The 27,859-nt window shown below is 37.7% G+C and overlaps 1 protein-coding gene across 1 annotated transcript; it reads right to left on the bottom strand.

The window, feature by feature from the left end:
- NOP14 (NOP14 nucleolar protein) lies at nt 1-27,614 on the bottom strand. Its single transcript, XM_086747366.1, has 18 exons — nt 27,180-27,614; nt 25,034-25,168; nt 23,987-24,128; nt 23,289-23,434; nt 22,720-22,857; nt 21,095-21,217; nt 19,140-19,271; nt 17,497-17,809; nt 16,115-16,245; nt 15,826-15,911; nt 14,091-14,226; nt 12,106-12,207; nt 11,102-11,255; nt 6,349-6,508; nt 5,392-5,539; nt 4,300-4,418; nt 2,254-2,409; nt 1-1,903 (listed from the first exon to the last, which is right to left on the bottom strand). Exons 1-18 carry the CDS (start codon nt 27,375-27,377, stop codon nt 1,804-1,806), a joined length of 2,619 nt encoding a protein of 872 aa, XP_086603492.1. The 5' UTR covers nt 27,378-27,614; the 3' UTR covers nt 1-1,803.
- Nucleotides 27,615-27,859: the final 245 nt, after the last annotated feature.

Below are 27,859 nucleotides of genomic sequence, written 5' to 3'. Positions count from 1 at the left end.
TTGTTTTTTTTTTTTTTTAAGAAAAAAAAAAAAATCTCCATACTGTGCCAAAGGAAAATAAAATAGGAGGTATACTAATCTTCTGAGATTCCTTTGAAATTTCAGGAGATGGCTTTACTGATCTTGGAAAGGTTAATTGAAAATATATTTGTTTTCAAAAGCGTGAATAGATTTCAAACATAGAAATACTAATTTTTACATGACATGAGTATCTCCCCCATGCATATTTAGTATCCAGCCCATTTTAACACTTAATACAAATGGTTTTGCAAGCCAAAAAAGCTGATGATAATCACACATTACTTGCATTGCAGCAATCCCACCAAGATTCAATAAAAGTCTTTTTCTTTAAATAAAGTGCTTTTCTCTTTTAAGAAATATACATAGGTAAAACTTTAACAGAACTTACCTTACAAAGATAGTTTTGTCATTAGAGTTGAAATGTAAGCTTAAGGGTTTCACCTCATCCCCTCCTAGTTTTAGTCCTGCTTCCTTTACAAGTTTTATTTGAGAAAAAAAAAAGCCAAAAAACCAAAACCTGACAGAAAAAAAAACAACCCCCACAAACAAAGAGAACATTCAAAGCCAGTCTGAAACAACCAGGTCTAACTGTTAAATCAAGAGTTACTGCCAGCATTGAAGTCTTTCTCCATGAACAGTAGGTAAGCACTACCGTGTCTGCGTTACCTATTGGCCAAAACACAAGACTTCAGATCCAGGAACAATGTTTGAAAATGGAAGAGATTTGGGGGTTTTGTTTGTTTGCTTTTGAAAAGAGCCATGGCCATTAGTTCATTCTTTAGAGAATGTTCTTTACAGTTTCATCTTTAGTCTGAAACTGGAACATATTATGAAAGGGGATTTAATTTTTCCTAAGAGTTTCCCAATAAAATATTACAATTTTCTTCAATGCATAACAACTGTGACTGAACTTATCAAATGGGTAGATTACAGTGAATACCCGAATAGTGAATCTAGTTCAGAGTAGCACCTTTAAATAACTGTGATGCTCTTTACCTCATTGCAATGTTTCTTCAAAAATACCGTATTAAAAAAAAAAAAAAACAGTGCTAGAATTATTTATTGGCTCTTTTTGAAGAGCAGATTTTTTCCAAAATCATGCTAGTCAGTTATCAGTAATTAGACATACATGATAAAATAAGTGGAAGAGAGTTGAGGATTTAACTGTCCACTTAAATCAGTTATGAATACTCTGCGAAATTCTAGTTAACCACTCTAGATTATTAAGAGCTTCAGAGCTGTGCTCAATTCCAAACTTACTGAAGACATGAATGGACATACAGCTTTAACAAAGAACTTCTGCCTGAAAGCTGATTCCATTCCTTCACTGAATATATGAATTAGAATGTCCCAACGCCACAGACTAATGAAAATGTTACTGCTTAAATTGCAAATATACTGCCACTATGGGAGCTGCCTGCAATTACTCAATATTAAAAAGATAACAAAAGGTTTCTGCTGTACAATTTTTTTCTGTGTGTAGTTCAAGTTAGGCTAAAACCTTGTCAGACACACCTAAGAATTCTGATTGTTTATCCAAATATTCTCTAGTATTAAAAGAAACAGAAGTATACCACATAAAAAGTCTTATTTTTATTTTTCTTATGAAAACTTGTGGATTTTTCCAATAAGCAGGTTCACTTTTTCCAGACAGATCCGATGATGTTGTCTCCTCAAAAAGAATGGATCCAAATAATACAATTAAAATCTGTTCAAAAGCCATAGGATTGGGGTGTTTTATATGGCAGTAAAAACAAAGTTTCTTGCTGTAGATAGTCCCAATTAATTTTTCCCTTTTTTCCTTTTCATTGCTTTCCATTCACCTTCCTGTGTAGCAAGGCTACCAAGAAGCTCCTTCACTTTTCTTTTCCTGGCTGAATCTCTGTAAAACAATCAACATATGAAATATTTCAGAAAGCTTGTATAAGGGAAAATAAGTAAGCTTATTTAGACTATCATTTTTATATTTATAAAAAGCTCTCTAACTCTTAAAATTTACCAACACACACTTTAAATAAAAACATTCTGCATATTCTTAAACTGGAGAAATGAAACTGCAAAGTTGAAAGGACTTAACATGATCTCTCTTGAAAATGTTTGTTTTTCCCCAAATTATCCAATTTTCTTTATTTTAGTATGGTTGATCATTATTCTCAGTCTTGGCTCGCGGCAAAGAAATGAACACACAGCAGAACAACCCCAAAACTGGTGCTGAAACAAAGGCTACATTACCTCTCCATGATTTCTGAAAGTTGCATTCTAGCTAGAAACTGGTTATCTTTCCGAATCTCACGGATGGCTCCTTTAAGTTCACGTTTATGCTTCCGAATCAACTGCTTTCTTTCTTGCTCCTTCTTGCTGCCTCCTTGCTTTCTTCCAAACTCTAAACTGAAATGGGAATGTATGTGTGAGCACAGAACACCTTAATAAAACCAACTTTTTAATGTTTAGAATAAGTGAGTTTTTGTATGAATACTAACTGAGTATTTTAATTCCCCACATACGATACAATTAACTTGCAAAACAAGGAGCTCCTCAACAAATACACTGGAAAAACACTCACCAGACCTTCTAACTGCATATCCCCATGCAAACGACAAGCAGACAACACTTAGACTTCAATCCCCCGTATGTAGTCTGCAATTTGAACAGACTGACAAAGCTGGAGTAGAAAAATAAAGGACATCTGGAGAAAGATGGAATCTCCCAATAATATTTTAAAAATTTTCAGACTTTCTCTGCAGATGAATTCTACAGAAAAATTCTGCTCAGTTACTTGAGAGTAAATGTGTACAGCAGAGGAAAGTTGTCCTCTTCAATTACTAGAATAAAGCAGACTACTTATGCCTCTGTAGATAACCAACACAGCTAAGTAAGTCAGCAGCCAATGTAAGGCAGACTTCCTGAATCAGCAAACTGTTCTATTATCCACAAAACCAAACTAGCATTATTAAAATTGAATTCTGAAACAGGATACAAAAATGCACATGGTCATTGCAAGCTCTGTAAAAACGGGGGAAAAAAATCCCATGTTTTTTGTCGTTGCTAATGTTGGAAAGTAGAAAGCTGCTTGGTTGGGGGAAGGAGAGGAATGGGGCAAGTTAAGTATGCTTAAAGGAATGCTTAATCTGATTATTTGTTATGATCTGTGATGCAGAGTACAGGAATAGTCTGCCTTATATTTTGCAATGGTGAAGCATCCATCAAGTACTTTCACCATCCATCCTTACCTTCATGTAGAATCATAGAATTGTTTAGGTTGGAAAAGACCTTTAGGATCAAGTCTAACTGTTAACCAAACACTGCCCAGTCCACCACTAACCCATGGCCCTAAGCACCGTGTCTACACATCTTTTAAATACTTCCAGGGATGGGGACTCAACCACTTCCCCTGGGCAGCCTGTTCCAATGCTTGACAACCCTTTCAGTAAATAAATTTTTCCTAATATCCAATCTAAACCTCCTCTGGCACAACCTGAGGTGATTTCCACTCATAGTATCATTTGTTACTTGGGAAAAGAGACTGACATCCACCTCACTATAACCTCCTTTCAGATAGTTGCAGAAAGAGATAAAGTATCCCCCCTCAGCCTCCTTTTCTCCAGGCTAAACAACCTCAGTTCCCTCAGCTGCTCCTCCTGAGACTTGTTCTCCAGACCCTTCACCAGCATTGTCGCTCTTCTTCGGATGTGCTCCAGCACCTCAATATCTTTCTTCTAGTGACAGCCCAAAACTGAACACAGTATTCAAGGTGCAGCCTCACCAGTGCTGAGTACAGGGGCATGATCACTTCCCTACTCCTGCTGGCCACGCTATTTCTGATACAAGCCAGGATGCTATCGGCCATCTTGGTCACCTGGGCAGGCCAAAGTTCATATATAGTTTTCCGTGTAGTTCATATACATATCAGCTACTCGCTGTTGTTCTTCAGACCTGAATGCTTAACAGAGCATCCGGTAAATCGCCTGACTAGGTAATAACAACCACCTCTTTTCATTTTTAAATGTATTAATTTACACTTTATTATATGGGCATAAGTTGATTTCCAGGGCTATTTTTTCCACAAGATAATATTTGCTCTATTTCTTAGAATTCCTCCTTCCTTTTCCTTTCCCTCCCAACCACCCAAGTAGCTGGTCCCTTGTGATTTGCACACAAAATCTAGCAAGGAAATAAGTGTTATCTCTTGTATGTTCTGTCTTCTGAATCCTTCCAGCTTGCTGAAAACCTTAACGTTTAAATACACTTTTCTTTTGCATCAAGTGTGGCTTTACTTACACTTTTACGATTTTAGGTGTATACTGTTTCAACGGCACTGGCTTCTTTTTCTCACATATCAGTGGGGTATAGTGTTTTACTTTATTCTCTAGCTCTTTCAGAGCAATGTGATACCATTCCTGAAAATGCAAATAAAATTAAAATTTTAAAAGCATATCAAAGACACCATAATTCACAAGCTATTGTAAATTACATCAGCAGTAATGTTTCCCTGGATGTTATTCTTCTGAGTAAAATCACTGCTCTTCATTAGCACATTGCTAACACTGAAATACCGTAAGCGTTCCAGGATGAATAATTTTTAAACGCTTTTGGAAGTCTATTAAGATGGGATCACGGACAGTAAGAAAGGTCTGCAGGTTGTTTCACCTAACAGAAGAAAAAGTAAGACTAAAGCGAGTTTAACTCAGACTCTACCTTTCAGAGTAATTTTAAGAATGACTGTTTTTTCTTTTTCTTTTTTTTTTTTTTTTTTTTCCAAAAAATATAGGCCATTTTCCATCACGTATGTTACAAAATCTTGTTCTCTAAGGATATTTCATGATGCATCTTTGAGGAGAGTACAGTTCTGCTACATTCAGAAGAGATAGATCAAAAATTTGAACCTCATTGCTAGAAAAATAAACTGCCCTGTTTTAAGTAAGGTAGCTGAGCAGGCATATTTATGTTAGGTTTACTTAGATAGTTATAAATATTACCTCATCAATCTGGTACATGTATTTTGTTGTACCAATGTGTTACAGATTAATTACAAAAGCACAAGAGCAACTAGATGACCAGACTACTATTCTTATAATTTAAGTCACTCATGGAATGTTACATTACTAAAAGCTAAGTGCTATTCTCTTAATTAGAGGTCAAAATAAGATACACAATGAAAAAGTATCTTTTCTAGATCTTCTCCGCTCTTTGTTTTTTCCACAAAAACATCAGTATGATTTTTGAAGAGCACAAAAGGCAAATGCCTGATCCTTGAAACAAAATCTCGTTCATGCTTATACATGGTTTTTGTCTGTTTAAGTACAGATTAAGATCTCTGAATTTCTTAATAAAACAATCATATCAATTATTTCAATCTTGAGGAACACATACCTGCATTTGTTCAGGATATTCATTCACTGGCACGTGTTGTGTAAGAAGTATTCTAACAGGATGCATTATTTCATGGAACGATGGTAAAGGCTCATACAGAGATGCACATTTTTTAATAAGGTCAAAACACAGGGCTAGACACGATAACCTGTTAATGTACAAAAGAATTTAATAATTTCACTTGCAAAAACTGTAGTGAATTTTCAAATAAAATGAATAAAATTAATTAAATTTGGGAGCATTATCAGTATCTGTTAGTAAGACTGACTGACAGAACCAGTTACAAGTTTGTTTCTAGCTGTTAATTCAGACTAAAAATTTCACTCCCCTACTAAGCACATACCCAAGAAATCCATTAGCAACAAATCTTTGTGTCAGTGGACAGAGCACAAGCCAGTATGGTCTTTGCCACTTCTGCAGAGAAAGAAGTTTTTTATACTGGTTCTAAAAGTGTTCTGGTACTGGTTCTGAAGTTCTAAAACTTTTTTGAAACAGAACTAGTTATTTTGAGTTTGAGTTTCTTTTTGAACATCGTAACATCGAACTCAGCCCTGAAATAAGTTATACCATAACACATGCACAAGGTGAAAAACGAGGCAGAACATTACCTAAGTTTTACTACTTAAGTGACACTTTCTAACATAGTGTTTGTATGTAAATACAGTTATTTGCTTCTGAAGTAGTTGACAGTTCAAAGAACTGAGCACCTCCTCTGTCTCTACATCATCCAAATCAGTTCACAGTTGTACTGAAAACAAATGGAAGGGCTGAGAACCAATAAGTGCTCTGCATAATGTTCTGGCAAATGATTAGCAATTTCATGTGCTACAGTGTAGTATCATAAAAATAAAGCAGAACAACTCACTACTCCTGTTTTTACTCCTAAAGAGCACTCTCACTGAGATTACCCAAAAGATGGTCTGTTCAGAATTTCTTCTGTTCACGTTCCCTTCATACCTGATATGATTAATTTCTGTTCTGCTGGCTTCCTTTAATCTAGTCACAATACTCAATGGCAGATTCTGCTTCTGCCAGCTTCCCAGATCATTCTTATCACACACCAAAAGCAGTTCTAAATTTTTCCCCACTGGTGTAAATGGATGCACTACAGTATAGCCTAAAAAACAAGAACAAGTACCATTAAACAAGATCAATTCTAAGCATTATTTCTGAAGGAAGACAAACCAATAACTCTTTTTACATTTTTAACCATATTGCCTTAAAAATACTTTATCAGTATTAAATTTCTCTAAAATAATGGAAAACACTGGAGCATGGGTACAATCATAGATAAGTGCTCTAGCCACGCCACCCAATTCACAGAATCCAAAGGCAGGGACTAGGAGAATGAAGTACTGCCCACTGTAAGAGAAAATCAGGCTCAAGACCATCGAAGGAACCTGAAGTCCATGGGACTTGATGAGATGCATCTGAGGGTCCTGAGTGAACTGGCAGATGAAGTTGCTAAGCCACTCTTCATCACATTAGAAAAGTCATGGCAGACTGGTGAAGTTCCCAGTGACTAGGAAGGAGAAAAATAACCCCCATTTTTTTAAAAGGGAAAAAAGGAAGACCCAGGGAACTACAGGCCAGTCAGCCTCACCTCTGTGCCTGGCAAGATCATGGAGCAGATCCTCCTGGAAACTATGCTAAGGCACATGGAAAAGGAGGTGATTAGTGACAGCCAACATGGCGTCAGCAAATCATATCTGACAAATCTGGTGGCCTTCTACAATGGGGTTACAGCGTTGGTGGACAAGGGAAGAATGACTGATATTATCTACCTGGACTTGTGCAAAGCATGTGACACTGTCCCACACGACATCCTTGTCTCTACATGGGAGAGATATCAATTTGATGGGTAGACCACTCAGTGGTTAAGGAACTGGTTGGATGGTCACACTCAGGAGAGCTGCAGTCAACAACTCAGTGTCTGGGTGGAGGCCAGTGATAAGTGACGTCTCTCAGGGGTTGGTATTGGGACCAATACTATTTAACATCTTTGTTGTCAACACAGACAGTGGGATTGAGTGCACCCTCAGCAAGTTTGCAGATGACACCAAGCTGAGTGCAGTGGTTGATACTGTAGAACAAAGGGACGCCATCCAGAAGGACCTTAACAGGCCAGAGAGGTGGCCTGTGTGACCTTCATGAAGTTTAACAAGGCCAAGTGTAAGATCCTGCATCTGGGTTGGGACAATCTCAAACACGGATAAAGGCTGAGCGATAAGTGGATTGAGAGCAGCCCTGCAGAGGAGGACTTGGGGGTACTGGTGGATGAAAAATGGAGTATGAGGCAGCAGTGTGCACTTGCAGCCCAGAAACCCAACTGCATCCTGGGCTGCATCAAAAGAAGAGTGGCCAGCAGGTTGAGGGAGGTGATTCTGCCCCTCCACCTGGCTCTTCTGAGACTCCACCTGGAGTACTACATTCAGCTCTGGGGCCTCCAGAGTAAGACAGACATGGACCAGAGGAGGGCCATGAAGATGATCAGGGGACTGGAGCACTTCCTTTGAGGACAGGCTGAGAGAGTTGGGGTTGTTTAGCCTTGAGAAGAGAAGGCTCTAGGGAGACATTATAGCAGCCTTCTAGTATCTAAAGAGGGCCTACAAGAAAGATGGGGAGAAACTCTTTACCAGGGAGTACAGTGACAGCACAAGGGCTAATGGTTTTAAAGAGGCCAGATTTAGATTAGCTATTAGGAAGAAATTCTTCACTGTGAGGTACTGAGATGATGGAACAGGTTGTCCAGAGAAATTTTGGATGCCCAATCTCTGGCAATGTTCAAGGTCTAGTTGGATGGGGCTTTAAGCACCTTGATCTAGTGGAAAGTGTCCCTGCCCATGTCAGGGGAAGTGGAACTACATTGATCTTGAAGGTCCCTCCCAACTCAAACCATTCTATGATTCTATGGGGAAACAGAAGACATGTAGGTACATGTCTGCCCTGTGAGGAACAGAATGCACAGTTAAACTGCCAGTGAGGATGAAGTATTGCATACACTTAAGAGGAAAGGGCAGGAAAAGGACTTGCCCATGGAGTTACAAATAGCAGGCTTTGACCAGAAAGTGGTCAAGCAGCACAGTGAGCTGGAGCACGTAGAGTCCACAGCTGCAGCACATCACTGAGCCTCTCCTGTGATGTCTCAGCAGGGGCCCTCTGATACATGCTGTAAAATCCTCTCCCACTCTAGCTAAGCAGTGTTAGAACAAGAATAGCATGGAACACGGAATACATACTGGGGAATCGCATACAGAAAACACTTAAGAATCACTGTGCTTCTGATCATAAGCTGATCTGTGAAATGGTACTTATAGAGCAACATGAAAGAAGCATCTGAAGAATTTCATGGCTAAGGGAGAAAGTAATTTGCAGCCTCTGTGCTGGACCTTTTTTCTTCTTCATTTTCCTTACGTCCTGCAAGCTTACAATGGAACTTATTCCAAAACTTTTTCAAACTGTAAGTTAAGATTAGTTACATGCTTTATAACCTGTACATGCCTCTTTACAGACAGGCCAGAAGACAGTATGTTTAAATAACGATTCATAAGGTTTGAGACCCAAAGCTGTAAGATATTATGACATACATACACATACACAAAATCAGCAACTAAGATATCTTAGTTTTTTTATCTGCTTTACTTGTGAGAGGATAGCAGATCTCATTAATAATTCCATTAGCTAAGGCTATCAACACCAACAATTCCTTCCCACTCCCCCCACCTCCAGCTTTTCTCCTTTCTTAAAGTAATTGCTTTTTAAGTCTAAAGCAGACTGTATTTCAGTCTTTTATAAAGTTGTATTTCATATACTTTCTTCCTGTGACAAATTTAATTTTATGAGCTTGATCCATAAAACAATAAAAGTTCTATTTGCTGATTGTACTTACTGTCTGAATTAAACCACCAAAATTTTTTTGGTGTGACAGTATATCAACATTCCAGAGAACTGAATGTGTGCTCATTTTAAAATATTCTGTGTTGACAGCCTAACCATCACATTTATCTGTAATACTTCCACCATGAATACTTAAAAACATTACTGGATATTTTGGTAAGTTCAAGACATCAGTACTGACTGGAAAATTCTCAAAGAGAACACTGCCTCTAATGTATCTTTTATTGAGCTTTTCCTCAATAATAACAGAAGCCAACACCATACAAACTTAACTAGCGCAAAATTACTAACAGAAATACAAAGGAAATTAAAAGAAAAAGTGTTTAACACCTGATCATCAATTACCACTAAATATTTTAAAATAGCTTCTTATCTGATTTTGAAAAATCTTATATTTTAACTGTACCAAAAACCTTTGTAGATCAAACATTCCTAAGAGGCTACACACAGGAGAAAATACTTTAAGTGCTATGTAACCCACCCACTCTGTAACCTCTTTCTACCTCCTTCTAAGAGTTCAGCTGTCTATGTTCTGAGAATTCAGGGTTTAGCTCTGATGCAGCCCAGCTGTGTAACCTTGGCTCACACTTCAGAGGAAGCTGCTAAGCTGTGAGAAGCAGCTAGGAGAAAATCTGTAGGGTACAGCCATACAAGACAATAAAGGTGAAACTGCAGTGCTTAAGCTTATTGAGAAAGCTATTATTAGTAGCTCAAGAATTTAAAAGAAAAAAAAATGTCAGCATAGAAAGGCATAAAAATCCAAAAGGGAAAAAAAAAAAAAAAAAAAAAAAGGAGCTGTAAGAAAACCACTCATATTCCAGATGTATTGGAATACTACAGCAACAGAAGCTGAACCTTCCTCACCAGACTGATGACTACCTAGAGAACAGAGACTCTTCTTATCAAGACTGACAAGCATATTAATATGTATTAATATGTGACCTGCAGTTCATTAAATCACAGATGTCTTGCGAGTTTGCGAATAACTTAATTTTTCAGTTGAGAATATCCTGCCTGCAGAGTCTCTTCACATATGCTAAGTGACACACAGAGTAACCCAGACAGAGATATTAACACATTAATTAGTTACTATGCTCTGACAAAGCTCCTCATAAGTGAACTATTATCACTAATCTTGTCAACAAAACACCCCAGATGTGGAGTAACTTTAAAGCTAGAAATTAATCCAAAATAAGAAGTCAAATAAAGAAGACAACTGGTAAGTAAAAATCATTTGCTAGCATATGGATCAAATTGAAAATTTTATTCTCTCTGTTGTCTGTGCAAGTTGCTAAGTTTACAGTTATGTTACAGCACAGACTAATCCTGCTTGTGGGGACAGCTGCCCTCTGTTACACTACAACAAATCCATGTCAAAGAAATAAAAAGGAGAAATACCAACTTTGTGATATACTTCTCTTATTCATCTCGGTGACACGGCTGTGAGCTGAAGAGGGAGGGTATCTGCAGCATTAGCTGCTGCCTCACTGCGAAGACACAGGGTACTCATTGGGAATCCGTTGGGGACTGTGAGTTTCAGAGCACAGTCCAATCACACAGTCTATTTAGAACAACAATATCGAAAAAATACTGCACTGTGACTTCATTTCCTTTAATAACTTCAGTTCTTTCCTTCCTGACAACAACACTAGAGGATCTAGTTCATAACAAGATGCCCACGAATCAAAGTTGCGTATGGCTAACCTAGCAGACTATTTTGGTCTTTCGTTCAAAACAATAAATTCAGTGTGAAAGATTTTTATTGAAATGTTAATATTAACATTTATTACTCATTTACTCTACACAAACTCACCTTGGGCTTGTTTTTTGGGTAGAGATATGTGAAGTACTCCAAGAAGAAAATTGACGAGTTCTGGTACAAATCTTCTGGAGAGAGATACGTATTCCAGGAACAAACAGCATATAAATAACCCTTTAATAACATCCTGTAATGTTGTGATGCGACACTAAAAGAAAAAACAAAACACAAAATACTAATAATTAAAAGTGTATATATCACAAACAATTATAAGATCTCCCCAAAAGCAGACATATTTAATAAGTTGTACTTTTTAAAAATCTGTCAAATTACACCCTTTGTCTTTCCCTTGCCCTCTCTAAAGAGTATATGCAGAATTGAGTAAGAGGTCTGTCAGAATTGGTTTAGCCACTAGAAGGTGCTAAACCACAAACAATAAGTTCTTTTTGCTTGCTCTGCCATCTGACCTGTTCTTAAGTTTTAGTCCTACTTTTTTTGCTCTCCAGTGCCTCATATCCATCTTCAGAAATGAACCAAGAAAATATAAGGCTCAGAGCAACCTGGATATCTGACAACAATAGAACAACTGGCTCAAGACTTTTGAAACATATAAACAGGATATTTGCATAGAAAAATGAGGTATTTTAACTGCACTGCAATGTGTTCTATTATGCACATTTTCAAGGAAAACAAATACTCTTAATTTTTAAGTAAATATCTTTCTTAAGTAGGAAGAAATGCAATATATGGAAGAGAAATCACTAATGAATGATTTCAGACTGCATTCAGTCTGTTCTATTAGTCCTGTGTAATTTGCCATAAGGAATTCTTTTGTGACAGCTTGAAAAAATGATTAGATATGGTTTTGTGAGTTGGACTGTACTCTGCAAGGGTTTTTTCCTCTTCACTTTTTCTTCCAATTACTGTGACTATACTAAACACAAAGCTGTCCTTGCAGTACATTTCCAACATATACATTAATGCTAACACATATTTTTGGAGTCCTAGGAAGAAGCAAGGAAATGAACATATATTCTGAGATACAACATCAGACATACCTTAGTAAGTAGCTGACTCATGTACATAAAAGCAGGTGTTACAACTGGATGCCAGAAGTCAGAAGTTGGAAACAGCAGAGATGTAATTTTCAAATAAATAATCTGATAGCACATAAAACAGAGGAAGGCAAAATACAATAAGACATTATTCCCAGGATCTTGACTTTACTTTATGTAACTGACGAATAACTGCCATGTAGTGATCTAAAAATACTGCAATATATATAATTTTGAGAAAACGGATATGATACATGACCTATTTATTGAGATGACTGTTTAAGTTACATAAGAAAATGGAATATCCGTTATAGGTCTAAAATTGCACTAATTCAATGAGGCAGCTGAAAGAACAACAAAGAAGGAGCTATGTCCCCCAAGCGCATTTACTCTGTGAGGAAATCTGACCCCCTTCAGCCCACCACAATCACATACACTCATACCACATAAACAAATGAGCAAGTGGCCACGAAGGACCTGTGACACCTTTCAACAGGTCCTCAACACAGGCAATTAAGTGACCAGGATCCTCAGGCACTGGAACACATCAACAAATAACGGGTTGCAGCCAAAAGAATGGAACAGTGATTAGGTGTGCTTTTATTGAAGGGGACTGACCTCCTATCAAGACCATAAGGATGTTAAACATCAGTTGCAAGGTAATTCTGAAAATTATCTAAGTGGATATTTACATACTAAGCTAGATGCAACTAAAGTTTTCGTGTTTCAGCTCTCTTTCTCTCTATGAAGTTTGTCTTAAACAAATATTCTCCTGAAGTGTTTTGGTTACTAAATACCACAGCCCAAATTTCAGGTTAGATTAACTATAGGCACATACAAGGTCTACTAACGCAACTGGTCTAAGGAATGTTCATTCAAACTAGTGCTTTTAGAACAGGAGCATGATATAATTCTACCCTAAAAGATACGGATGGCTTGAAATCTGAAAAAGTCAATTGAAGTGAATGAAAGTCAGAAGTGTGATTGGTGTCATAAGGGTGACAGTGACAAAATAAAAAAAAAAAGTTTAAAGCTCTCTACAATACATTTCCTGCAAAATCCAAAACTTCCTGAATAAAGACTCTTCAAAAGAACTCAATATAAATATTTTCCATGCTGTAAGAACCAAGACTTCTAAGCAAATCCTTCAGTCTATTTCATTTCAACAATCTAGTTGTTCCATTAGGCAACACTGCTTCATCAAGCTGGGAGACAAAAACCGAGTAGCCTCCTTTGAATTGCTGACTTACGATTTATCTTTGAAACTTTTTGCTACAATAAACAAATACTCCTTTTCCATACACTCCATTCTTGAACTCCCTAACAGCTATTTACCTAGCCACTGAAATAAGGAGTCTGTTCACATTTAGCATGGCCACCGAAATTTTGAAATATTACTAATATAAGAAAGAAAGGTCAATTCTGAGTTATTAATTTAGCAATTACCATATATAAAGTACTAAGAAATGTTGTATTTTTATATCTATAATAGAAATTGTTATTTTTGTTAATCTAGGAGACAGTGCACTTCTATGGAGCACTTTTTTGAACATTTGCACCTAAGCAAATTAAAGAAATCAGGACATAACTGACAGTATCACTTCTTCCTAGAACTACCCATTTAAGTTTCATGAGGAAAACAAAGAACGTTCTGCTACGAAAACTGGAGTAGCAATTTCAAGATCTTTTTGCTTTATTAATATTACAGAGTCACACTTCTATTCTGAAGAACGTATCTGGAGGGGGTTTGCATGTTTGGGGTTGTTTGGTTTCTCTGGATTTTTTGTTGTTGTTTTGTTGGGGTTTTTTTGTTACAACTTATCTCCAGAGAGACAACTCAAAATATTGAGAAACTTAAGAAGTCAGATGCCAATAATTCACTACATACTTTGAAATATAAAATTAAATGTAATGTCATCTCGCATTTACTGGCATTTCTGTAGTAATGGAAAGAACAAGGTATTTTCCTAGCAGTATGCATTCGTTACCGTGTCTAAACCTGGAAATGTTGCACGGCCTTTGACTTCAATTACTTCTTCCATGTCATGTGCAGCATCTCGAAGGATAAACTTCATACTGTCACTGGCTGCCTCAGGAAACATCTGGCAAAGGTTGTACAATGGCCTATTAACAAGAAAAGTAAATCATGATCAGGTTACACCATCGATGTTAACAGAAAACTGACTTTTAAAGAGCCTGTGTTCCATCTAAATTATAACAAATTCCCTGAAACAAATTACTCTTTTTTAGAAGTAGCCACTCAGTATACAGATTATTATTGTAATACTTTTAGTTTACAGAGACATGTATTTTTCATTTGCCTTGTGAGATAATATTTGATTTGGTAATTTCTAAATAAAAAACAATTACAAATTTTAAAATACACTCCCAAATCATCTGCTATGGTTAAAACATATGCTCCTGAATCTCCTAACTCTTCATTTTACTGCACTAAAGTATGCTGGCACATATTAGGCAGCCCACTACTCTAAATACTCTTGGGCAATGTTAAACAATATGTGAGGCAAAGTGGTTAGCAAAATTATTACTTAAAACAAGAAAAAAAAAAACAAAACCCAGAAAGTTATGTCAGCTCCTGGTCTGTGGTGTCTACAAGGAGATGCAGTCAGGAATCTGCATCTGTTTGGTCAGAGTTTTTCCAGTATTTTCAGTTAAAAACATCGGTAGTGATATTAATAAATCCCAGTTCTAGAAAACAATCAAAATGTGTTTACGCTTTTTAACAAAGCCTCAGTATATGTGACAGTATCAACAGGCCAGTGCTCTTGCTGACAAATGTAACAGAGCAATGAATGCTAAAGCTGTACATAAGAGTTTTAAAAGTTATTTATTTCAGCATGAAATAAAAAACACATGCTGAAAACTATATACAAATAACTCACTAAGAAAGTTGTCTAGCCTGCAAAGTCAAGATAGGAATCAGACTAATTTGGGTTGGAAGGGACCTTTGGAGATCATCTGATGCAACCCCCTGCTCTAAGCATGGCTAACTTCAAAGCTGGATCAGGTTGCTCATGGCTTTGTCGAGTTTTGTGTATCTTCAAGGGTGGAGATTCCACAGCATCTCTGGGAAACTTGTTTTAATGTTCAGCATCTTTCCTGTGAAGACTTTTTTCCTTACATCTAATTGGAATTCCCCTTCTTGCAGCCTGTGTCCATTGACTCTCATTCTTTGCTGTACACCTCTGAGACAAATTTGGCTCTCTTGTCACTATAACTGCCTGTCAAGTACTTGAAGACAAGAATGTCATATCAACAACTTATTGTTAAGTGTTTATCTGGAACTTTTGTTTGAGCTTACTATAACACTCTTTAATTCCATTTTCATCTAGTTCCCTGAGGGAATTCACAGACTGGAAACCCATAGGAAAAACAAAGATTGCAAAGCTTAAAATCCTTAATCAGCAGTCCAAATAACTTAATATACAGAAGAGTGCAGGCATACGTATTTATCCCCTACCCATGAAAAGTATTTTGCAGATCAAAAATTACATTCTGAGGTTTTGGAAATGTCTTGGTACAATTAATAGCTCAAGCGATACATGAAACAAAGTTAAAACACTATAGAGCTGGAGAGTTACCAATTGACTACAATCCCTACAGAACTATCTGAAACAAACAACATGCTAAATGCTTTTACTCTAGCTAGCTTTTGTCTTTTAAATCATAAAGGAGCAGAAGTCCATAGGATTTATTACTTACAGGACCAGTTTGTCAATTGTTCTGAGCTCCGGTAAATCCAGAGTTGCTAACTCCCCAATATACTCCAAAAGGAAGCCAACCAATTTCTGCAAGAAGCATAGTATGTTAAAATTATTAGGGCTTTTTTTTTTTCATTGTACATAAACAGCACAAAAGAACAATGATACAGAAGTTAGAAAATTAAGAGTAGTATGTTGATTCTACTGCTACTCACAACACAGAAGCATGTATGTTTTATAGTGTTAAATTTTAAACCTTGAAACAACACAAGACAACAAAACCCTCATACTTCCAACTTTGCTTTGTTTCCCACTGCAAGGCTTGGATGATTGCATTTCTGAATTCTCTCCAGTATAATAAGCTGTTGTTCTATTGTTCTTCCAGCCAGTAAAGACTTAAATGTCTCATAGGACTCAGGAACTAGAAATTAAAAACAAAAATTGACTAGACAAAAATCTCAGACTTAACATATTCAAGTGAAAATCTAACAAATTTTCAATTTGAGCATGTTAACATTCAGAAAAAAAGATACCATACAGCTTCTAAATAATCACCTTTTAAAAACTAATAACCTATCAGCATATATGTAACATTATATCTATACGAACATAAGTCAAGAGAACTATGTAAGTGTTTTTCAATTAATCCTGTATTTGCTGCCTAAGCTAAGCACAGCTATGTTGACACACAGAATTAAAGTTAAGTATACATTCAACCATAAATGTACTTTAATACAATTAGCTCTATGTTTAATTCATACCTAACTAGGTTTTGTATGAAGGATATTAAGAAAAGTAAGAACATTGCCACTAATAGAAAATAACTAAAAAAAAAAAAAAAAGCTAAAACCTGGCATACATTTAGTCTTTTGTGTAAGTCCACATGCTAGAAAACTTCCTAACTCGTTAAGTTTTCCGAGTTATTTTAATGTGACTGCTTTCTGATTAAAGCAAAACCCGAATGCAATTTAAAAGGCTTCGTGTAACACAAGTTCTCATTTTGATGGAAAAATGCAAGCACTTCAGGAAGTTGTTTGAAAGGTTGTTTAATCTTGCGACAGATAGTTTTGTTAGAGAAATCTACACTAGGACAATAGTTAGATGATACTATGTACTTTAATATTAATGAATGTTCTGTGTACTATGTGCAATGTGACGCCTCCTTCCTCTTAGGCTCAGACCCAAAAGGACAAACTTTGAGTGTCTCTAACAATACTGTGATGTTACATCACAGGGATTAAACCTCAGAATCCTGCTACTCCAAGCATCTTCCCTGACAAAAATGTCAGTTCAAACACTAGAAAAAGTAAAATACTATTCTGGCTTCCCTTATGCAAAACCCTAGCGCTTTGGATTGGATGTGTTGGTGGCCTTCAGAAAGGAGTACAGATCTTCTCATTTTTCTGCCCAGTATTTACCTTTCAATTCTAAGGCTGCTTGGAGGAGCAGAAACAGCTCTGGGATGAAACAGATCTGGTTCCCACTGCTCATAGCATGACTAGGGCTGATCACTAAGAACAGCAGTTACTGGCTACTCTTGGAATAGAAGACAACTATAAAGCAAAACTTCATAGGATGAACAGGAATACATAAGATCCTACAGGGCTGAGAAAGAGACTGGTTATAAACCCCCTAAAGACAACAGAGATCTCTGGATGAGTCCTTTGCTTACCAGCAAATGTATAGGGAAGCTCTGATTTGGCAGCTTCAATTTTTGGATCTAGTTCCTCCACGTTCTGTGATTGATTTTCATTTTTCTCATGTTTCTTCTGTTCTTTATTCTCTGTAGCTTCCTCTTCACTCTCAAGGTCAGATTCAAGATCAGAGTGGCTATCTGCAGCACTATCCTCCTCATCTTCACTAGCAGATTCTTCCTCATTTTCTTCTTCATTCTCATTATCTTCCTTCCCACTTTCCTCCTCTTCGTCTTCCTCCTCATCTTTTTCCTCCTCCTTCTCTTCATTTTCAATATTAATTTTTCCATCCTGTCAATAGGGACAATAACCCAGTTAAAACACTGATAAAGTAACAGCATCTCACCGGAATCACCATGCAAATCTATTAAATACACGTGGACAGGATCTGAGCCTTGCTACCCTGACCAAGCAGTGAATGGCAGCAGTGCTGGCCAAAAAGGGATTTTAAGGAGATAACATGCATACAGATCCAAGAATAGTAGGGTATTTCCAAGGGGCTGTAAGAAACTGGAAGAACAGGAAGTAGTATATTAGGACTAAAAGAATCAACACAAAAGTAAAAACTACTAGCAAATGACATGAAAAAAAAAGATCAACATCACTTACAGAAGCATTCTTGATTAAAAAAAATGCTGTTTTAACACATAGAAGGAATATATATCAGATAAGTCTTTGTTCTCATCTTGGTTTCATTAATCATCAGTTTAAATTCACATTCACAATCTGTATTCTCCTGTTTGAGGACAACAGCAATTCCCTTGCTACTTACGTGTAAGAGGATGACAGGATCAGTATGCACACACATGCACCACAGTCAAGGTGACTCACTACATAAGCTGTAAGGTTATATTTCTCTGCCACCTTAATCAAGCTACTTCATAGAGGAAGGGTTCTTTCAGAAATCCACTCATCTTCTGGCTGAAATTTGGTGGAAGCTGTATCAAATACAGCAGAAATTTTTAAAAGGACTAGAAAGGCTAAAGCCCTATCTTCAGCCCAATAGGCTAACAGCACAGAAGGCTACTATAATAGCAGGAGTATAGTCAGTAGATTGAGGGAAACAACTATTCCCCTCTACTTGACACTTGTAAGACCACATAAAATACAGCGTCCATTTTTGGGCCTTCAAATACAATAAAGATGTCTATAAATTGCAGCAAGTTCAGCAGAAAGCCACCAAGATTGTCTGGGGCTGGGACACCTGCCCTGTAAGGAGAGATAGACCTAGGCTTGTTCAGCCTGGACCAAATAACTACTTTCCAGTATCTACAAGGGAGACCACTGAGAAGGCAGAGCAACACTCTTGATCAGGGTCCACAGCATGATAATGAGAAGCAACAGCTCTAAGCTGAAACAAGAGATGTTCAGACTGGATACAGAGGGAAACTTTTTCACAGTAAGGACAGTCAGTGGAACAGGCTGCCTAGCGAGATGTGCAGCCTCCGTTCTTGGAGATTTTCCAAGAACAGACTGGATAAACCTGAGCAAACTGGTGATCTGAGAGCTGACTCTGCTTTGGGCAGGAGGTTGGACTGGAGGTCTCCATAGAGGTCACTTCCAAGCTGATTTTCCTATCTTCTTTTCAGAACTCTGAAAATTCGGAAATTTTAAACCTTACCTTGTAAGACAATAAACGCCTGTCATCTTTATCCAGGATGAAGCCATCAGCTAGATCATCAGCTGACACGTGGCTGGGTTTCTTCTTATTCTCCTGTTCATTGATTCCACGCATTCGACGTAGTCGATCTGCCTGTGTTTTAGAAGAAATACCACACACAGAAATGAGCCATCTAGATCCATCAGGTAACTACACCAGAATGGAAGAGCCCTCAAACATTACAGCTAAGAAAATCAAAGGAAAAAGTTAACTGAGATTACTCAACAAGTTGATGAAAGTTAAAAACAGCAACTTGAGAAATTATGGGCAAAAGTTGACGATACCTTATTTTTTGTGGGGACTGCAATCTCATAAGGGCACACACACAATTGGATTAGCTTATTTGGAAGGCTTTTGTCCTGGTTTCAGCAGGGATGGAGGAGCCCCATGTTGGGTGCCAAAAAGACTGCTGTGGTTTAACCCTAGTCACCACACAGTTTCTCGCTCACCCTCCCCCTCCCCACCAGGACAGGGAGAGAACTGGGAAGAAAACTCATGGGTTGAGGTGAAGTCAGTTTACTAGAATAGCAAGGGAAATAAGGATACTACAATATACGAAATGAACAATGCACAATTTCTCACCACCTGATGTCCCAATGACAGATACAGCTGACACACACCATCCCGAGCAGTGATCACGGAAACAAAACCAAGCAGCAAGCAAGGGAGCCAGCAAACAAGGGAGCGAAAGATGCCCCACCCCTCACCCCCAGACAACCCCGACTTATAGATTGAGCATGACGTTTATGGCATGAAATACTCTCTTTGGACAGTCTGGGTCAATTATTCTGGCTATATCCCTCCCAGCTTCCTGCACCTGCACATTAGCGAGACCTGGAAAGCATCCTTGGTCTCACTAGCAACAACTCCTAATATCAGTGCGTTTATCAACATTCTTCACATACAAAATCCAAAACACACCAGCTTCTGAGAGGAAAATTAACTCCATTCCTGCCAAAACCAAAACAGCTTTAAAACTGGGTTTACCAGAAACATTATATTCTCTCATTTTAAAATTTGTTTTGTTTATGAGACAATGCATCCTTACTAGTAAATGCAAGCTTCTAAAGTGTTCTATGATTCTGCAAGTGTTCTACGATTCTGTGTGTCCCATATTTGTAACAAATTTGTAGTAAACACAAGCATATCCTAAGTTTTTTAAGATACCTATCAAGTCTATTTACAAATTTAGTGTAACATCTGAACCAATCAATTACAAAAGGATTTCCACCCAGGCAACCAGACAGACTTTGCATCAAACAAGATGACAAGAACAGAAAAGAAAAAAAAAAAATTTCCTTCTCTTCTGCTACTGAGCTGTTCTAAGGTAACCTGAAGGTATTGAATCCCTGCAGTCCTAAATGTGTCCCTGGTATACCAAAACAAAAAGAAAAAAAAAGGAAAGAAACATTTACCACATTATTCGATCTTTCTGTAAGACTCAGAGCTCCATGTAATAGAAAGAGCACACAACACTTCCCAAGAGAATCCTATTCCTCTGCAGAGCAAAGCTATATAGATACTACCGCTTGAAGACTCTTGCAACATCAGAAGAAAATAAATGACTTGCCAGTGTATTAATTCAACTGCTGTGCAACATGATACTCCCCCTTACTGACTTACAAGCTCTCAACTCTGACTAATGTAGAACATTTAAAGGCAAATTAAAATGATATTGCACTTTTACTGAAGAAAGATAACTCATGTTACAAACCTCAACAGTCATGTACTAAGCCTCTGGTTTATTTTGTTGTAATATCAGATTGCAAACAAAACAAACAGAACATTTTCTGAATTCACCCTCTGATGAACTGTAGTTTAGTACAACCACTTTCAATCTAAGGTCAAGTAATCAATATAAGTGGTCACTCCCAAAAGACAGGCCACAAAAGAACCTAAAACCATAAATGGCATACCTCCAGCTTCTGGAGTCGCGCCTGCTCCTCTTTTGCCAATTCTTCTTCTGTTTTCATCCTTTCTGAAGGTTTTGCTTTCATCTCGAATCCAAGTTCTCGAACAATCATATCATACTCATCAGGCTAAAGAAATATTTATATAGTTGTTTATTATCTTAAGTTTTATTATTCTGCTTTGCAGCCACCCCTCTGCCAAACTAACAGCAAAGAAATAAGACTGTGAAGATACAAGGAAAGGACTGTTTCCAAAGAAAGCTGCAAGAACATTCAAACTCAGTATTAAGACAAGGAATATAATGAACACTTGAATAAAAATTCTCCTGGAATTTCCTCCTCCTTTATTTAAATTACTCAGAAGTTAAAAACTTACAAATAGTATCTTAAAAAGTAGTTTACTTAGAAATTGAAAAACTTGGTTTTTAATGAATAAAATACCGTTTTCTAAAAAAGCAGCTAGAATTAATAAATTTGCAGTTTACATTTCACTTTATACTGTCAGACATGAGATGTCTGTCTTGAAGAAAACAAAAAGGGATGCTGATATGCAGTGAATTTAAGGAGCATACTTGAAATGGTCACTAGCAGAGGGTACATCGGAGTTGTGAATAGGACCTTCCTGATACCTGCTTAAGTTACTAAACCAAACAGCTTCTGTAAAATTCAATTCTAGGAATTTTTCTTCTTACACACAACTAGATAATTTTCTCCAATTCAACATTGATGTTACAGAGCATTACTAATTCACACTTTGCATCCATGACAATTCTTAAATTGAATCTACACATGAAGCAAGGGAATCTAATCTTCCTTTTCACCAAATTATGATGACAAAATTTTTGTGTAAAATACCACATTACCAACATACTAGAGTATTCAGCATGTCATGAAACATCTTAAAAACAAAAATCAATACAGCAAAATATAGACTTTTGATCCAGAATCTTCTGGTTGTTATTTGAGATCAGTTTTAACATAAGACCGGTTCATCAGTTTGATCTTTCAAAACCTGAATTCCACTGCCAAGGAATAAATGGATATTCAGAACATTTTGGAATATAATATAAAATTTCTACAAGGGCAAAAATAGCGCAACACATTACAATATCTATTCCTAGATTTAAAAGTTTATTTCCCTTAGTATAAAATATGAATGACAGGAAAAGCTTTGAGACTATAAGATACCTAGTCAAAAGTTAAATATTTCATTCCCTTTTTGTAGGTACAGTACCCAATTTACAACAAGGCAACATCTGTTGTCAAATAAAAGCTGTTTTATCCAAGGAACACTGCAAAGGCATTCAAACTAAATCAATGTTCTCAACAATCTTAGTTCTTCAAGAAAATGTATTTTTCGTAAAGATAAGTTGTAGCTACAATGTTGTCAACCTTCAACCTCTCTTTGATTTGCTAACTAATGAAAAGCATTTGGTAATTATCAGATAAATAATTTAAAACCTATATTCCTTCAACTAACCAAACTGTACTAAAACTGTAGCATTCCTACAATGTGAACTGAAGCAACATTTTATTTTACAAAGTCATGAACTCTGTCTTATACTTCAGCCACTACGAGTCAGAACCACAAGTTATTAGAACAAAGGAAGGTAGTCTAGCCAAAAGCTTACCTTGGGTTTTTCTGCTTCTTTGTCCTTTTTCTCTGACTTTGGGGTTTTGCGGGCAATAAGGGTTTGGATTTCCTTCCAGTCATTGTCAAGCTTTTCTGTGAGTTCTAATGCACTTTCTCTCCGAGTTTGCCTCTCTTGCTAGAAAAAAACAAACCAGAAACAAATGCAACAGTTACGTTCAGATGAACATGACACAGCATTTACAGCATAAAACCGAAATGCTGTCTTTCACAAATGAATAATTTCAAGTATTTACCATTTTAAAGGTGTAAACATTCTTTGTGGAAGAAGCAGCATAGAGTTATGCTGAATGGCACAAGGGTTGCATATAGAAAACAAGTTAGGAGCCCACAGAAGGGGAGATAAGGGGATACAAAAGAATGACAGATATTCAATGCGTATCCTAAAATGCCTACAAAGCCAGACAGACTTTATTCAAGGAGCTTGGACTCTTCTCCTATACATCTATCTCCTTTGTTTTCTATGCCACTACTACTTTAATCTGCAAAGACAGAAACTGTGACAGCTTCTTAATCATGCTCATTTATACTTCAGATTTAAAAACTCACCTTTTCTTGTTTAGATTTGGCTATCATCTCTTCTATGAGTTCCTTCCTAGACTTAGGTTTTTCCTCCTCTTCATCTTGCTGCCCACTTGATGCTTTTTTACGAAGGAGGCCTCCACCCCCTCCAAAGTGAGCAGCAGTTAACTCAGCTAGGGGAAAAAAAAAAAAAAAAAAGCAGATTGTGAATCCTTTTCAAGTCCATACATGAGTGCTGTAGTGCTGCCTCTGGGACAGTATCTCCCTATTCTTTGAGAATGGAAACAGTATTTAATCAACCATGTACTATTCCCATCTCTATGAAAACAGACACTCCAAAAGAGACAGACGTTAGACACATCATTTACACCGACAAGCATTTTGTATGAGGTAGGAACGAGGTTTTTTCAATATTTTAACTAGTATTTAGGTGCAGAGCAACCAGAAAACTCACACTTCAGATTCTGCCCAAAGGGCGCAAAATACAGGTATGTATGCTGAAAAGCCCACAGATTAAAGAAGCCTACCAGTTAGGTAGTTCTACCTTAACATCTGCTAAAATCCAGAGAGCTGTTGTGCGTGGTTAAGTAGTAATAAAATCTGGCTTAAACACCCCAACCAATTACAATTAATTGGTTCTTTCTCACTGAAAGACTGTACTGAACAAATGATGTACATGTACCAACAATAAAACCAGCAGTGGGATACCTGCTGACATGTCTTACCTGACAGCGTTCCTCTTTCTTCTGTGTCGCTGTCACTATCAATAATGTCATTGAGTTTTTCAATTTCTGCCAAAGATTGGCCATAATGAGTCAATTCCTCATCTTCATTAAGATTATAGATATTCTTCTTTCCATAATTTTGCTAAGAATAGTAAAACAAACCAATTAAATAACAAAAGATTTTAGTTCCCAGGCAACAAATGTTTTTTATGTTTTAAACATATTTTTAATGCCAGTGGAGGATATTCTTATTCCAGTGTTCTGATGGAACAGAATACTGGGAGAAGGGCACTACCAGATCAATACTTTCGTTCAAATACATTAAACCTTAAGTGAGTGGGTATGAGGTCTCTCTTATTCTTATACTAATGTACAAATGCAGTAACTCAGAAAACCTAAGGAAGTTTAAATTTTCTCTCTATATCAGTAACATCAATTCTTAATTACTACATTTTGAGCCTAATGAAACAGACTTTAACCTATAGAAATTATCAGTAGAATAAGATACTACACAGTTCTGGAGACTGAGTATGACGAGGCAGGAAGAACAGTACTGCACATACAATTCTCATTACAGAATGACAGCAAGTTACAGAGTTGTTCTAGGCAGCAAATTAAATTGCTGCTGTTCAACAGCTGTACTGCAATTTCAAAGTGTACTTGATAGTAGTTGCCTTTTCCTAATTAAATTCCCAAACAAAGTAACCAAAGAAGGAAAAAAAAAACCCAATCAATCAATTAATCTGCTTAAAACTAGCTTTCTGGAGTATCAGTACTCAAAAAATTTCTGCTTAAAAAGCTGTCTTGCAAACCCAGAGAGTTTTCATGAAAAATTTTGCATTCCCATAAAAAATTGTTTTTTCATAAAAGTTCCAAACATATAAAATCAAGGAGAAAGCATTACCCTGTGAAATCATCTGTTAAGAGGGACACTCCCAACCTAATAAGTCAAGTGTTCCTTGGGGTTTTTTTAGTGGTTTTTTTTTTTGGTTGGTTGGTTGGTTGGGGTTTGTTTTGTTGTTTTTTTTCAAAATTCCTATACTTTACCTGTCTTTCCAAAGTGAATCGTCTGATCATCTTTTCCTCTGGACTTATTTTGGTGTTATATTCACCAAAACGTTTATCTTTAAACACATTTGTCTTTTCCCTTTCTTTATATTCTTTCAGTAATGTTTGGGTACGCTAGAAGAAAAAAAAAAAAAAAGGGAAATAAAATTAAAAGCCAAAGAGAACAACTACTTTCAAAGCCAAAGCAAAAAAGGCTCCATGGTATCCTGGCAACATAATGCTCACACAATATATTCAGAGTCATTAAGTTCTCTTACAAGCTACTTACAGGAAGACAAAATAATGGTACACTATACCTCACCTTTATTTTATCACATATAAAAACTCTGCATTGCCACTGAAGAATTCTGATTCATCTGAAGCTTAGTATACAAGAATAACATCTTAAAGAAAGAAAAAAAAAGCCCCAGTGTCAGCTGAACCTCTTTTGGTCTTGACATCCAAGACATAAAAAACCCCAAGTGAGTACATACACTTGTCTCTGCTTTAGTGTTGAGCACCGGGAGGTTACACATCAAAGAAGTAAAAGGAAGTTCAGCAGACCTGTATGAGGTAGTATGTGCTGTACTAACGGTAGCATTAAGGAGACAGGCTTACTTTTCAGTGCCAGTGATATAATTCATGACAAGCATTTGATTTATCTTACTATTGAAGAAAATCCAAATACCTTAAACTGTGATATTAAGCATTCATAAAGCTTTTTAAAATCTGGACAAATAGCAATGAAGACTGAAAGCTAACTTAGAATTTCATGCTGAAGATATATAGTTTCTAAATTAATAAAATGCTGGCCGTGTTTAGACTGAAAAAAAAAATACATGTTTATTTAAAACACATTAACTGAATCTTACAGAAAGGTACTGTTGCTATTCACATTACCATGAATATACAAACTGTTGCACTGAAGGAAAAGGCTGAATTTCCTACAACAGGCCGCTACAGCCTCACTGAGCACTCAAAACTTTCAGAGGCTGCTGCAACCGATACCAGAACTCAGGTTTCACTGTGCCAGTACTACCTTGTACTTACTTCCTGCACAGAATATATAAATTATCATGCAGCTTAAACACTGTGCATGAACTTTAGTATCTCTTAATACCTTAGATATAGAAAATTGCTTTTGTTTATCAGTTATTTGTTGTCCTCACTGATAAACATTTAAAACATCACCTCTCACAATGCATGCAAAATGATAAACTATCCATTTCCTTTTGCTGCACTATTTTTAAAAAACAACTTATCTTTATAGTAGGTGCTTTAAATTCTGTTCAACAACAGATGGTATGTAACATGTCAGAGACAATTGCAGGGGCAAAACTTTCAAGTTATGCTTTTTTTTCAGCTTTAACAGGATCAACACAGATTTTCACTTCTTTCCAGGTGTGTTTGAAGCAACAGATCTTTAAAAACGCCACTCAAGGATATGGTAGGTTGCTGGAATCCCAGATGCACAGTATGACACACATGCGTTACAGATTTTGGTCAGATAGCTAGTGATGTCAGCACAGAAAGAAAAAGAGGCAATCTTAAAACGGTGTAAGGGTGGAAAAGATACTCTTCTTATATTGTATGGTCATTCTTACCAGAGCAATGAGGATTTCTACAATGCAACTATTTAACCAGTACAGGAAGAGTCATCTGCACGTTTTCCAAATCAATGGCAGTTTCTTTGTACCTACACATTTCTCACTTCATTCAGACCTTAGTACCCTTTCAAGCTTTCACTATTACAGCAATGTTGCACCATTATCAAGAAACTTAACATCCTGGAGCAACCAGAACTGACCAACATAATGAACACTGACAACCACCTGCACTCTGGCCCAGGATTTGTCTGCGGACAACACGTGCTGTTGTATTCTGGACCTGGGTAATTTGAAAAGGGAGCATTCCCACACGTGTGGCAGGCGAGAGCTGCACTGCCGAACCCTGTGGATTACATCAGAGAGAAACATTGTCAGCAGGCTGCCCGACACCAGCTGAGCAATGGGAGGTGACCAGCCGCTCCCCCCGTGCACGACAGAGGTGGCCTCTCTCACCTGAGATGGCTCCAGGCTTCTCACCTCTCCACCACACCTACATCTATGGACGCCATCCTTCCTCCCAACTTATGATAACCTCTTACCTTCTTGATGGCCTTGGACCGTGAGACACCAGGCAGCCCCACATCATTCTTGGTCTTCCTCCCCAAGATGTTAAACTTCTGCTTGTTGATCTTCACCTCAAAAGGGTTGCTCTTGACCATGGCCATAGCGGACTTCACGGGGCCCCTGGCCGTGGAGGGCGCTGAAGCCTTTCGCTTCCGCTTACCCGCCTTCCCCATTTTGGGTCCGGCTGCCTGCGCGGGCGCGCGTGGGGAACGAGAGACTCAGCACTCAGCGTGCGGGGACCAGGGCTGGAGGTGCAAACAGGCCGAACAAAATGGCGCCGGAGGGGGAGACCCCGAACGGCCCCTCAGGTCTGACCACTGCCCTCCGAAACTCGCAAACCCCGCGAAAGCCGGACAGGACCGCAGAGGAAAGAGTGAACCGGTAACAGCACCGCCTGACACCAGCGTGTCCCGGCCGCTCCACACGCGTACCGGGAGCCTCCCACCTCTCGCGAGAGCTTCGCCCACCTATCGCGAGATTTGCCACTCCTCTCCCCTCCCGCTTTGGGGCGAGCCGGGGGGGAGGCCGGGAAAGGCTTGACGCACTACAAGTCCCAGCAGGCAAGAGCGCAGCAGCGCTGGGGCCTCGTCGGCGCCCGCCGCGCTCTGCCTGCTGAGAGTTGTAGTCCCGGGGAACTGGGGGGCGGGGAGGTGGC

Source organism: Chlamydotis macqueenii, chromosome 4 (genome assembly GCF_036417535.1).
Source record: "Chlamydotis macqueenii isolate bChlMac1 chromosome 4, bChlMac1.mat, whole genome shotgun sequence".
Lineage (NCBI taxonomy): Eukaryota > Metazoa > Chordata > Aves > Otidiformes > Otididae > Chlamydotis > Chlamydotis macqueenii.
This window is presented reverse-complemented; position numbering and strand designations above follow the sequence as displayed.